This window comes from Callorhinchus milii, unplaced genomic scaffold (genome assembly GCF_018977255.1).
Source record: "Callorhinchus milii isolate IMCB2004 unplaced genomic scaffold, IMCB_Cmil_1.0 Scaffold9, whole genome shotgun sequence".
NCBI classification, from domain to species: Eukaryota; Metazoa; Chordata; class Chondrichthyes; order Chimaeriformes; family Callorhinchidae; genus Callorhinchus; species Callorhinchus milii.
In genome coordinates, this window is record NW_024704750.1 from 21,242,716 (window position 1) to 21,254,767 (window position 12,052).

General features: G+C 43.5%; 1 protein-coding gene and 1 non-coding gene across 2 annotated transcripts; both read right to left on the reverse strand.

Annotated features, from left to right (window-relative positions):
* Positions 1 to 206: 206 nt before the first annotated feature.
* Positions 207 to 11,755, reverse strand: ahsa1b (AHA1, activator of heat shock protein ATPase homolog 1b). Its single transcript, XM_042338201.1, has 9 exons — positions 11,459 to 11,755; positions 7,342 to 7,532; positions 6,387 to 6,469; positions 5,311 to 5,428; positions 4,412 to 4,514; positions 3,274 to 3,394; positions 3,042 to 3,143; positions 2,345 to 2,396; positions 207 to 1,677 (listed from the first exon to the last, which is right to left on the reverse strand). The coding sequence occupies exons 1-9, from the start codon at positions 11,536 to 11,538 to the stop codon at positions 1,505 to 1,507; spliced, it is 1,023 nt and encodes a 340-aa protein (XP_042194135.1). The 5' UTR covers positions 11,539 to 11,755; the 3' UTR covers positions 207 to 1,504.
* Positions 8,101 to 8,172, reverse strand: trnav-cac. Its single transcript has one exon. It is a non-coding gene; the product is annotated as a tRNA-Val (tRNA).
* Positions 11,756 to 12,052: the final 297 nt, after the last annotated feature.

Sequence of the window (12,052 nt, forward strand, 5' to 3'; positions counted from 1 at the left end):
TCTCAGTTAACTAGTCACACTAGTTGTGTGACTGGAATCACTACCACAATAGTTATACAACTTTGAAAGAGTAAAAAGAGGGCATTTCCACATCTCAACCTACGCTGATATTTGGAAGCAATTAAAAGCCAGAGTCCAGAAATGAAGTTCGCATCAACAGTGCCACTGTCCCAACCTTGTGATCTGATAGGTCTTAGACACAAACATTTAAGTAGAAATTGTATTTAATAAAGTACGTGGAGACAATATGTACATAGGATAGGATAGAGAACCAGCCTATGCCTTTTCTTCTGGTAGTCATGTACAACTGTCGCTATTGAGATGGTCAACCTAATGTCATCCACAGGGCAGATCAACGTCTAGATCAAAAAGCACAATGCATGTGTCACACCCACCAAACACAATCAAACACAATCTAACCTATTGTCTGGGACTAGAGCAGTGCAGTTCTACAATTGCAGCAAGTTTCACTGCCAATATTTCAAAGTCCTTAAATCCAAATCTCCTTATTCCAATTTGACTCTTGACTAATACAGTATTTACAAGACACTCGATTCTGCACCTCAGGGGCTGCTTTTTTTTTTAAAAAAAGGCACAATTGCTTTCACCAGGTGGATTATTTTCAACTGGGCTCAGCCTTTCAGAAGGGGCCCAACTTTTTGGAGAAACACAGAATGACAACCTAATTGGTTAACCACAAGCTGACACATGCAAAAGCAACCAAAGGTTGGTCAATAGCTGTGCATTAATATTCAGAACACATTCGCTCAACCCAGGTCCGTTTGACCCGATTACATTAAAAAAAACTGCTACTGTTCACGATTTCTTCCACTTCTAGCTTTTATTTCATCCCTTCACTGGCACACTCATTATTCACTAAGCAATGAACCCCAGGTAAGAGGTAACAGGTCAGATTTGCTTTTCCTGAACAATTCATTAAAAAACCCGTTTTCTCTGAACAAAGTACACAGGTTTCATCTTGAGTCTTGGGTGGAGGCAGCGTGTAGTTTAAGTAAGTTAAAGGAAAAAAAGAATTTCTCCATTTAAACTCACCAAGTGTTCCTCTAATATTAGAGAAAACAACTGATATCAACAATGGTATCAACAATAGTGACAATGCCTCGTCTGACACATACCATATAGTGGGAAATTCTTGCATGGAACTTGGAATTCAGTAAGTCATAAAGAACTTCCCAATGAACAACAGTCATGACCGTGAAACTTCACAAATTACACCAACCTGCAAAATAAAACATTCCCACCATGAGATGGTAACTAGACTGTATACTGAATGGCTTTTGGCTGCTGCAGAAAAGTGTACCTGGAACCCACAACTGGGCAAGTTGTTCACTTAGGGTGTCCATTATTGTGATTATTGTTGCAAATTGAATGATCAATATTGGAAAAAAAAGAATGAACTGAATGTGAAATGAACAAAAGGGTCTAAAGCTTTTCTGTACTTGTACATTACATTAAGCTAGGAGGTTTGCAGTTGGACAGGTCTCTAGAACAGGCGGACATTGTATCCAAAAGTCTGTTTTATGCCCTCGAAGTAGTAATGCTTCCAGCCTTCTTTTGTCCGCTCCTCCTCGCCCACAGGCACCCCTTTGCACTCCACCTGTAGCTCCGTCTCATCATCCTTGTTGCAGAAAGTCAACGTTATGATTGCGTAATGTTCTGAAAAACAGGCGTTTGCAACATTAGTCACTGTACTTTTGGAACATCACTAATGACAACAACAAATTACATTTACACAGCACCATTCATGGCAGGAGGAATGGCTCAAAGCGCTGGACAGTCGAGGATTTTCACCAGAGCTGGGGGTTGGGATCAGGAGGGGTGGAAGGCAGGGAGGGTGGGGGTATGAGGGTGACCAAAGGCGCAGTCAAAGAGGAGGGGCTTGAAACATGCCTTGAAGGAGGCAAGAGAGGGAGTGAGGCGAACACATTCAAGACCGAGGTTGATAGATTTCTAAAGGAATTAAGGGATATGGGATTAGGGCGGGTAAATGGAATTAGGGTAGAAGATCAGCCATGATCTTATTAAACGGCAGGGCAGGCTTCAGGGGCCGAATGGCCTATTCCTGCTCCTACGTCTTATGGTCTTAATCTTGAGGCAGTGACCATTTATCCAGCAAGACTATTTTGCCTCACCACCAATGGAACAGATACACATTAGGTTTGTCTTGCATTATTAGGTCTGTCTTGCAGAGTATTTCAGAGTTAAGTTTGAACCAGAAAATAAAGCTTATGATTGCATGTATTTTCCAAATTCCTATTAAATGAATCTATTAAATGTTCACGTCCAATGCTATGCAATAGAGCTGGAAAAAACTGAAGCTTACCGGCCGGCCAAGACTTGTATCTCCACTTCATAACAATTGACTCGTCGAAAACCTGGCAAATTAAATAATACATCAGTTTGAACTCCGCAAAATAATTAATTGGTACGAATCCAATTAATAACACTGTTATCCAATTAATACCATTACGCCCTTTGAACACCTTTTAATACCTCGAAGTTCAATAGTTACAGCTGCATAAAATATAAAATTGGAAATCAATAGTTTGGAGACTTCTTGAAGCCAATAACAGCAACTTGCATTTATATATAGTGCCCCTCAGGCAGGGTAGCATCTTAGAGCAATACCAGCCATAGTGATACCTTCATTTAGCATCAAGATGTCACTCAACAATATGTGATGAAGGAATGTAGGTGCACAGGTCAATAGATAAATGGAAGGTTAATATGTACAGATGGTATATGAGATGCTCCAGGTTGGACAAAAATACCTACTCACTAAAAATATCATGCATTTGATATAGTGCCTCATCATTGAAACATCTCAAAGCACTGGCACAGACTTGACTGCAATTCACCAGTGATGGCTGCACAGATTTTTCAGCATTGGATGCAAAAATCAATTAAACCCGTCTTAAACAATGTCTCAGGGACAGAGTGAGGGATGAACTGTGAATGTGACATAGGATTCCATGCACCGTGTTCTTTGCCAGTGCTCAAAAGGCTTAAGGATGACTCACCAGATCTAAGAATTCTCCATTCACGCTCCCATCAAGGAGTCGGAACTTTCCTCCCTTCTCCGCCTCAACAAAAGCTGGTGCATGTGTGAAAGCCTGAACCAGCTGAAACCAAGAGAACAGAACCACAACACTAAATTTCCTGTGGAACACAGCATTTAAATATGGACTTGCTGCTACCTTAGGAGCAAATTCATCTTTTCTTCACTCTTCTCTCATTAATGTCTGTCCTTACCTCTTGTGTCACAAAGATCCTGTACAGCTCGTCAACTGAAGTCCGGAAACGGTCCATTATATTGATCTTACAAGTTGGGATTTTTACCCCGACTGAAGTACGATGATCACTCGGGATCCTGCTGAGACCTAGAGAAACAACATTCCTGGTGAATATTTCGGATTAGCACTCAAGACATTCCCTTGGGATTAAAATGCAAATACAAATTCATTCTAATTCCACAATTAGAAGAAATTGCTCCAACTGCATCAATCACAGCAAGTCACTTTAACCATTTTGGTTGCTTTGATGCACCTGCATTTTACACAACTGATCCTAATCCTCTCAAATCCTCATTTTCTTTCGTTCCTCCAGCAATCAGAAAATGGACTATTCAGACTTGCTTTTCCTTTTTCAAGTACTTTTTATAGTAATTGCTTCTTTGAATTAGTCTTTGAGGCTAAGAAGCCCCATCAAATCAGTCCGGTTAGCCTGCCATTCAAGCATTTTATAAGGTTATAATTTTGCAAAAGGGTAAGTGGTTGTCTCTTAAAATGAAGATTAGGTTTAGATTCTTGGTGGAGAAAAATGGATCAGTGGAACTGCAAATTGTTTTCAATCTGGTGCACTGAGGTCAATCATGAAGGTATACATTACAGTATGAATGTTAGAATCACTGCTTCTAGGATAAATATCACAAGGCCCTGAACGCTGGTCCTTCAAGGATTCCATATGACCGTTAAATAGGAACCACTTGGTTAATTCTCACCACTACACGGCGATACAGTTTCAGATTCCAGACAAAGCTATCAATGGCTAGAGATGCATTTTTGGCTGGTTAGACTTCAGCAGTTCCCCCCAACGCATATTCTGCAGGTCCCCAAGCCTGGCTCTTGCCAACCTGCGCCTAATACTCTGCAGGGAGAGAGTGCACATTCCATTCCAACAATCTACCTCTGAAATGTCCATATGTAGGCGGGATGCATGGAATTATCTTGCCACTGATGGCTCTGTCTGGAACCTGGAACTGTATCGCAATGTAGTGGTCAAAGTTAACCTAGTGATTTGGAGACTCTTAAGCACGGCGATGGGCTTCTGCATGTGTCACACTCCCAGTTGACCTCCCAACCCGCAAAACAAATCATATACAGCATGGTACCATTGCTGCCTTACCGTGGCCTTCACATCGATCTTAGGTTTGGGCTGAGATGTTTCCTTCTGAACTCCATTTATTGTTGGTAAAATCATCCCCTGAGTAAATTCTGGAATACAAACCCAAAATTCAGCATTCGTTTGAGTAATCAGTAGTCCTGGGAGCTACAAGTACTACTACTACTAATAATAATAATAATCTTTGCATTTGATTCGCGCCTTATTGTGTCTTTGAGACCCTCAAGGCTCTTCACAGAATATACTGTAAAGTGAATTGACTGTATATTTTGTGGCCAAAACTATCTTACAAAGGAGTTATGGAGAAATAGTACTAAAGAGAATATAATAATCCTTACATTTGTTATAATGCCTTATCATATTGAACGGTTTTAAAACACAATTTGTTTCTGAATGAGACCACCAATGCAGTGTTTCCCAAGCACTGCTTTGGAGTGCCAGCCTCGATCAGGTTCATAATCTGGAATTGACGGCTTGAACTCACAGGCTTCTCATTCAGAGAATAAGTGTCCCCAACTGAACCAAGCTTACAAATGATCTGCCACTATCTTAAACAAAGGCAGATACAAATGATCTGCCACTATCTTAAAAAAAGGCAGATCAGGCTTGATGGGATCAACAGCCATTCCTCATGCCAGTAACTGTCACTCCCATTCTAAAGCAGATCACAAGAAGCCAGGTGAGTCAGTTGTGATGTCCGGCTAGTTATTGCTAAGATTCTGATTCTCTGAATTACTATTAACAAGTACCAGTTTATAAATGAATTGTTATGTGCAGAGTTTTGCCTGTTACCTATTCTGCAGTTTCACAACAGAAAATACTCAGTAACCAGTGTGTACAAAGGAGGAAAGAACTTTCACCCTGTGAAATGTTTCCTTCCACACTTACCAGTTTTCAGTGTCTCGATGTAGGTAGCAAGCGCCTTCCTGATGTTACTTGCACCTTCCTTTTTCATCAAAGCTAGTAGCTTTGTGTCAGGCTCATCTTTTGAGAGTGAAATATTAATCTAAGGAAAGGTAATTTCACAAATGAACACCAATACCGTTCCAATTAAAAAGCAGCCTCCAAAATATTTGATACTCCCAATATCTTTGGAGTAGATATTTCTTTATTCCCCACATTTGCTTAAAATGGTTTCTTGCATTAAATTTGTTGCCTTGTCACATCAATGCTTTACAAGAACAGGTATTCAACCACGGGCACGTTATAGAAGTCAACATGGACAGCCTCGGCTAATAAAGCTCACTGTGGGTGACAGCACATAAGAAACAGTTTTTTGTTTGAAGAATAGACGTCATGTCACAAAATGCAACAATCTCTATTACCAGCAAATGCCGCAGCAGCCGTAGAAGTTTCAACGCTGCACTTGCAAAACACCAGGAGGGGAGGGAGTTCAAGTCTCTTTTCATCAAAATAAAATAAATTATTTAATTCAGGCTTGAGAGAGGGGCATCTCAATTTGAATACAAAGCAAATTTGTATTCTATTTTGTAATAGCATAGAATCATAGAATTATACAGCGCAGAAGGAGGCCTTTCGGCCCATTGTTTCTGTGCCAGCTCTTTGAAAAGAGGTATTAATTCAATCCCACTCCCCCGGAACTTGTCCTCCCCAATTAATTATCTACTTCTCTCTTAAAAGTTGTTATCGAATCGGATTCCACCACCCTTTCAGGATATGCATTCCATAACTGTTTTACTGAAAACCAACTGTCCAATAAGTAATACCGGTTCAGTGAGTACAGTGATACAGAATAACCAGGACTGATGCTCTTTCTTAATAATCCTTGCATTTGATATAGCATCTGAAAGCGCTTCATAGAATATACCGTAGAGTGAATCGACTGTATATTTGCAAGGATTGAAAGGCTGCAGATTGGTCCCTTCCAGACCTATTACCTTTTCACAGCACACGCACGGTTGTACAAACAAGAGCAAAAGCAGCTTAATACAAAAGCAACTCACATCTAATTCATCAGGATCGTTTTCATCAGAGAGATTTGGTACTTCTCCAGTTCCTTTGTATTTAATTCCATTCTTGGAGAGTCCTAAACATTTTTAGAACAAAGAAGCTGATTTTATGCAGTGTTATTTTTTTTAAATATTAAACATAGCACTTAAACAGCACAAAATAAAAAAGGATTTCAGATGTGTAGTGCAGGATCTACAATTAGGAAAGATATTCAGCTTGCTCCTAGGTGCTATAATCCCTTCCCCCACACTTTCTGGAACTGTCCAACTAAGGCAGGTGTGAAAAGGTTTCTTCCCAATAGGGGTGCTCACTGATTTTTAAAGTAACAGATTATGCCAGCATTCATAATACAAGTAAAAATCTCTTCATACAGACGAGATGGTGAAGGTACCCAAATGTGCCAAACCTTCAAATGAGATACAATACCTAAAGAACATGACATTAGTCCCAAGATTACTTCACACAATGGCAGCTTGAGCTATTTGTTAAGACAATTAGATTTATAAACCAATTTTTTTTTTTGGGGGGTGGGGGGGGAAGAGAGCGACGTTATTGGGGAAGAAAGTCCTTAATTGAGCATCAAGATGCTCAGTGTTCCCAGTGACTGCTGCTGGAGGTGCACTGTGTGGAACGGATTGGGTTCAGCCATGTATTGCCCTTGTCCTACCCAACCACAAGGTCGAACAATTTGATATATTCACTATCCGGACCTGTGTGAAGAATAGACACTTGGGCTAATCACTGGAGGGTTATCAACATACATGGATCCATGTCCAGTGTGAGGCAATGCCCACTTTTGGGTGGGGGAAGGGAGGAAAGAAGACAAACATTGACAAAGAAAGTTAGCCCTCAAAAACAGGGAGCAGATTAGTTACCTTTCTACCTTCTTCAAACAAGAAGGTGAAAAGAAGAGAGAAAAACAATTCAAGACTTGTTTTCTACACTCACCCGTCCAGGAGATCTGGATGTTCCATTCAAAGAAGAATATCAGCTTGCCTTTTCTATTGTTAATTGACGCTTCCCCATCAATCTTGCTCACTTCCGTCACATTGCACGTTCCCTCTTCATTTTCTACACTGACTGCCAGCAACAGTGCTTTAATTTTATCTATTGACCAACTTGAGGCATCTCTCTCTGTCCTGCAGAATGATTTGGAATATCAGCTTTATTGTGACGAGGTTATTATTATCATAAATAATAAGTTAATTATTTATTGTGTGGTAATAACATGTCGAGCTTCTCCCCCACCCCCCCCCATGCAACAACAACTTGCATTGATGTAGAGCCCGTCAACAACAAAATACATTTGCATAGCACCTTTCACGTCGGGAGGATGTCCCAAGGCATGCACACGACACACTCTTTGCAGTAAGTGAAGCTTTGAGACAATTTGTGCAGGATAATTTCAGAGCTCTCACCTTTCAAGAGTCTAATATGGCAACATTATACTAGTTAATAATAATCCTTGCATTTGATATAACGCTTTTTCACGTCTTTTAGACGTCTCAAAGCGCTTCACAGAATAGACTTTAAAGTGAATTGACTGTATATTTGTGGGTGAAACACGGCAGCCAATTGCACACAGCAGTGTCCCACAAACAGTCGTAGATTGAAGTGACCAATCTTTTTAATTTTTTTTTGAAGGATTATCATTATAATAATAATGATCCTTGCATATATTTGGAGTAAGGAAACTTGCCCAAGGTTTCGCCCTGCCGGGAATCGAACCCAGATCTCTCGCTTGTGAGGCGAGTGCTCTAACCACTGAGCTACAGGACTCCTAGTTATGTTGATAATCCTCCCCTATACAAGAATCAGAACAAAAACCCCGCAATTTCATTAAACCAAGTATCAACGATTTTACCAGCTAGTACTTACAAATATAGAGTCAAACCATTTTTACAGTAATTCCTGTGAAGTACTTTGATATATCCTTCTGACATAATAAGGCGCTATACCAAATGGAAGGATTATTATTACTATGATTAGTGCAGCATTTCAAACAATGCAGGTTAGATTCATTAGGACTTGGGAGGTCCGACAGTATTTCAAAATGAATACAATCTTTGCTTGCCATAATAAACCTGTCAAGCCGGCAATAAAAATGCATTTTGCCCAAAGCCCCCACCTCCCCATCCTGGACAGGAACAGGGCTTTAACCAGGATATCAGCAAATTGCAATGATATAGTGGAGATTAATTTTCAAATGAGGTTCACACCAGCTGCTGATTAGAGGTTTCAGATAGCAATGATTTATGAACTATAGAGTCCTGCAAGCACTGCTGGAAGGGGTCAGCTCTATATATATATAATTAGTCTTATAACAATCCTTGCATATGATCTAGCGCCTTATCACGTGTTCACGATGTCTCAAAATGCTTCACAGGATATATTGTAAACTGGATTGACTATGTTGTGGAAGAATCTGTATTTTGGGTGAATGAATACCTGCAACACAGTGGAATTCTGCATTAAGTTGTCCCTTGTTTCCATGCCTTTGATGGACAACTTGATTTGGAAGAGATCTCACCCATAGGAAACCTCACAAAAGCAGTGTGCGTTCAAAAGAGCATGCACAGTGTTGCTCATATTCTAAATCTGGATCACTGCATGGATGTCACTGCCAAGTCGTGACTATAGTACTTTTAAAATGAGGAGGCGCCAACAAATACTGGACAATAATTTGTTCGTTTCTCACCCGGTACAAAAAAAATCCATCAATCTAGATTTTAACACAATTCAACAAGCAGGGAGTAGAGTACTGAAATACTGCATTCATGTCAACACTATACGTAAGCTAGGAGCATTCAGCATTCAATACCAAAATGGGATGGGGGGGGGAGAGAGAAAAGTAGGAGAGGAATGATAATAGGTGCCATTTATATAATTCCCTAACATAGGCTTAGACTACATTTAGTCTTGCTTAGAACAAATGGCTCCAATTGGTTTAGAACACGTCTAATCTATTTAGTACAGATGAAATACTATTTAATAAACAAGCCTCAGATTACAGGACCAGTGCCACAAACAATCTGCTTTTGAAGGAAGATGTATAAAATCACTTTAGGCATCCAGATGGAACCAACAGAGTTGTGAAATGGCTGGTCCCATGTTAAATACAGGAGCCTGCATCAAGAGATGCTGCATTGCAGGAGTTCAACACCTTGCAGGTGGTAGGTGTCCTTGTGGAGATACCTCCACAGCACTAAAGGAATGTTTATATGACGCTTTATCTTCTCCCCCCACCCCAAAAGCCACAGTTCGATACAGTCCCAACTAACACAACAAATTTCCAGTATTTAACCCAAAGTACAATTCTTCACTAATTTGCATAGACATTGACTATAGGCAGCCAGTTTAACCATCAACAAGCAAATCTAAAAACCAACTGAGCCAAATTCCATTCTTTACACAGTGGAAGATGCATATTCTGGAAGTTACAGCACCTTGGGACATCCTCCCGACATGAAAGGTGTTACATAAATACAATTTGCTGTTGTCATTAAAAGGAGGTCTAAAGATCCCGCGCCTGGCCAACAATCCTCAGCGCTATAAAAAATACAGCAAAAAAAAGTCACAACTCGAGATTTGTAAAAGCCCAGGTATCTATCTGTCTGTTCAATTTTTCATCTCACTTTGGATCCCTCTTGCAGCGTGAGCAAGGCAGGATCCCAGCATCATCAGATTCGGTCTATGGCAAACCCAGATCTCTCTGAACCAGTTCTAAAGTATCTTGCAACAAAAAATTCATACAGCACCTGTCAACATCAGGATGACACAATACATACACAGTACCCTTATCCCGAACGGCTCCTAAATATTGGATGATATTAAAAATGTGCTACAGGAATATTTATTGCTGGTTTGCCTATTGCTCTCACGCTCAAACTAACCCTCCAAGGTCACAGGACCCGTCCTGCAAACGGGAGGGGGAGCAGAATAATAATCCTTGGATTTAATACAGCGCCTTATCAAATCACTGAGGTGTCTCAAAGTGCTTCACAGAATATACTGTGAAGTCAATTGACTGAAGACAATTCTGAACACAAATTGCTCCAATGTACACCCAACCCGAGTCGGAGTAAAAAAACAGAAGTCGCTGGGACCGCTCGGCAGGTCAGGCAGCATCTACGGAGAAAGGAAAGTGAGTCAACGTTTCGGGTCCACGACCCTTCGTCGGAACTCCTGAGTAACTGTATTTGTATGAAGCCCATTGTTGCCTCATTCGCTATATACAGCGCCTGTGTGTGTGTGTGGGGGGGGGGGGGGTCGTGTGTGGGGGGGGGGGTCGTGTGTGTGTGTGTGTGTGTGGGGGGGGGGGGGGGGGGAGAGAGACAGGACCATCATGCCGGAGGAGGAGAAGAGAGATAATTCCCACCCTCCTCCCCCAGACACAACAAAAAAAGACATCTGAGCCCCCCTCCCCCCACAAACACAACCCCCCCCTCCCACACTCATGACACCCCCTTCCCACGACTCCCCCTCCCACCACATACACGACCCCCCCACACACACACCCCCCCCACACTCATGACACCCCCTTCCCACCACACACACATGACCCCCCCCCACACACACACACCACCCCCCCTCCCACACACACACGACCCCCCCTCCACACACACACCACCCCCCTCCCACACACACACACACGACCCCCCTCCCACACACACACACACGACCCCCCTCCCACACACACGACCCCCCCCCCCCCCCCCCCTCCCACACACACACACGACCCCCCCTCCCACACACACGACCCCCCCCCCGCACACACACTGCCCCCCCTACACACACACTGCCCCCCCCACACACACACTGCCCCCCCTCTCCCACCACACACACACGAACCCCCCCCCCCGCCTCCCACCACACACAGCGCCGCGTCGGCCTCTCTAACTCCCCCCCCCCCCACCCCACCCCCTACACCTCCCGCACCGACCAAAAAAAAACCCCGCCACCACGCGAGCTCGAGGCCTCCCATCCCCCAGGCCCCCGGCGGTGCAGCCGAAGGGACCCCGAAAGCGGGTGACCCGGCCCGCGGGCCGGCAGGAGCCCCTCTCACCAATGCCAGTTGTTCACGTTGGTCGCGTCCGCCCGCTCCTCCACGATCCACCGCGGGTCGCCCTCGCCCCACTTGGCCATGAGCAGACGAGACAGACGGACGGACAGACAGAGACAGACAGACGCCCTGCGGGTGGGGCAATAAATAGTGAAAGCCGAGCGGGTGAGGGGGAGATAACAATAAATACACAGCGGCTGTTGGTGACTCGGAGCGGGAGCTCTGCTCTGCTCTGCTCGCCTCGCTGCTGCCTGCCGGCCGGCGACCCGTCGCCTCGCCCCCTGCCCCTCCTCCTTCCCCCCCCCACCCCCACCGCCGCTTCAGCCTTTAACCGTCACCCGCAGAACCTACTAGAAACGTCGCGCGTCACAGCGTTCCCCACCACCCACCCACCCACCCCGCCCTCTCCCAACTTCCGCCCCGCGCGCGGGGCCACACCGCGTTCGTCACTTCCGCCCCGCACGCACGCGCACCCCTCCCTCCCTTCTCGTCCGCAGAAGTTTCTGGACTTCTGTGGCAGCGGTAACGGGCGGTCCCCTCCCACAAGCTTCCCTGGAGGGAAAGGAACTAATAATAATAATTATAATAATAATAATA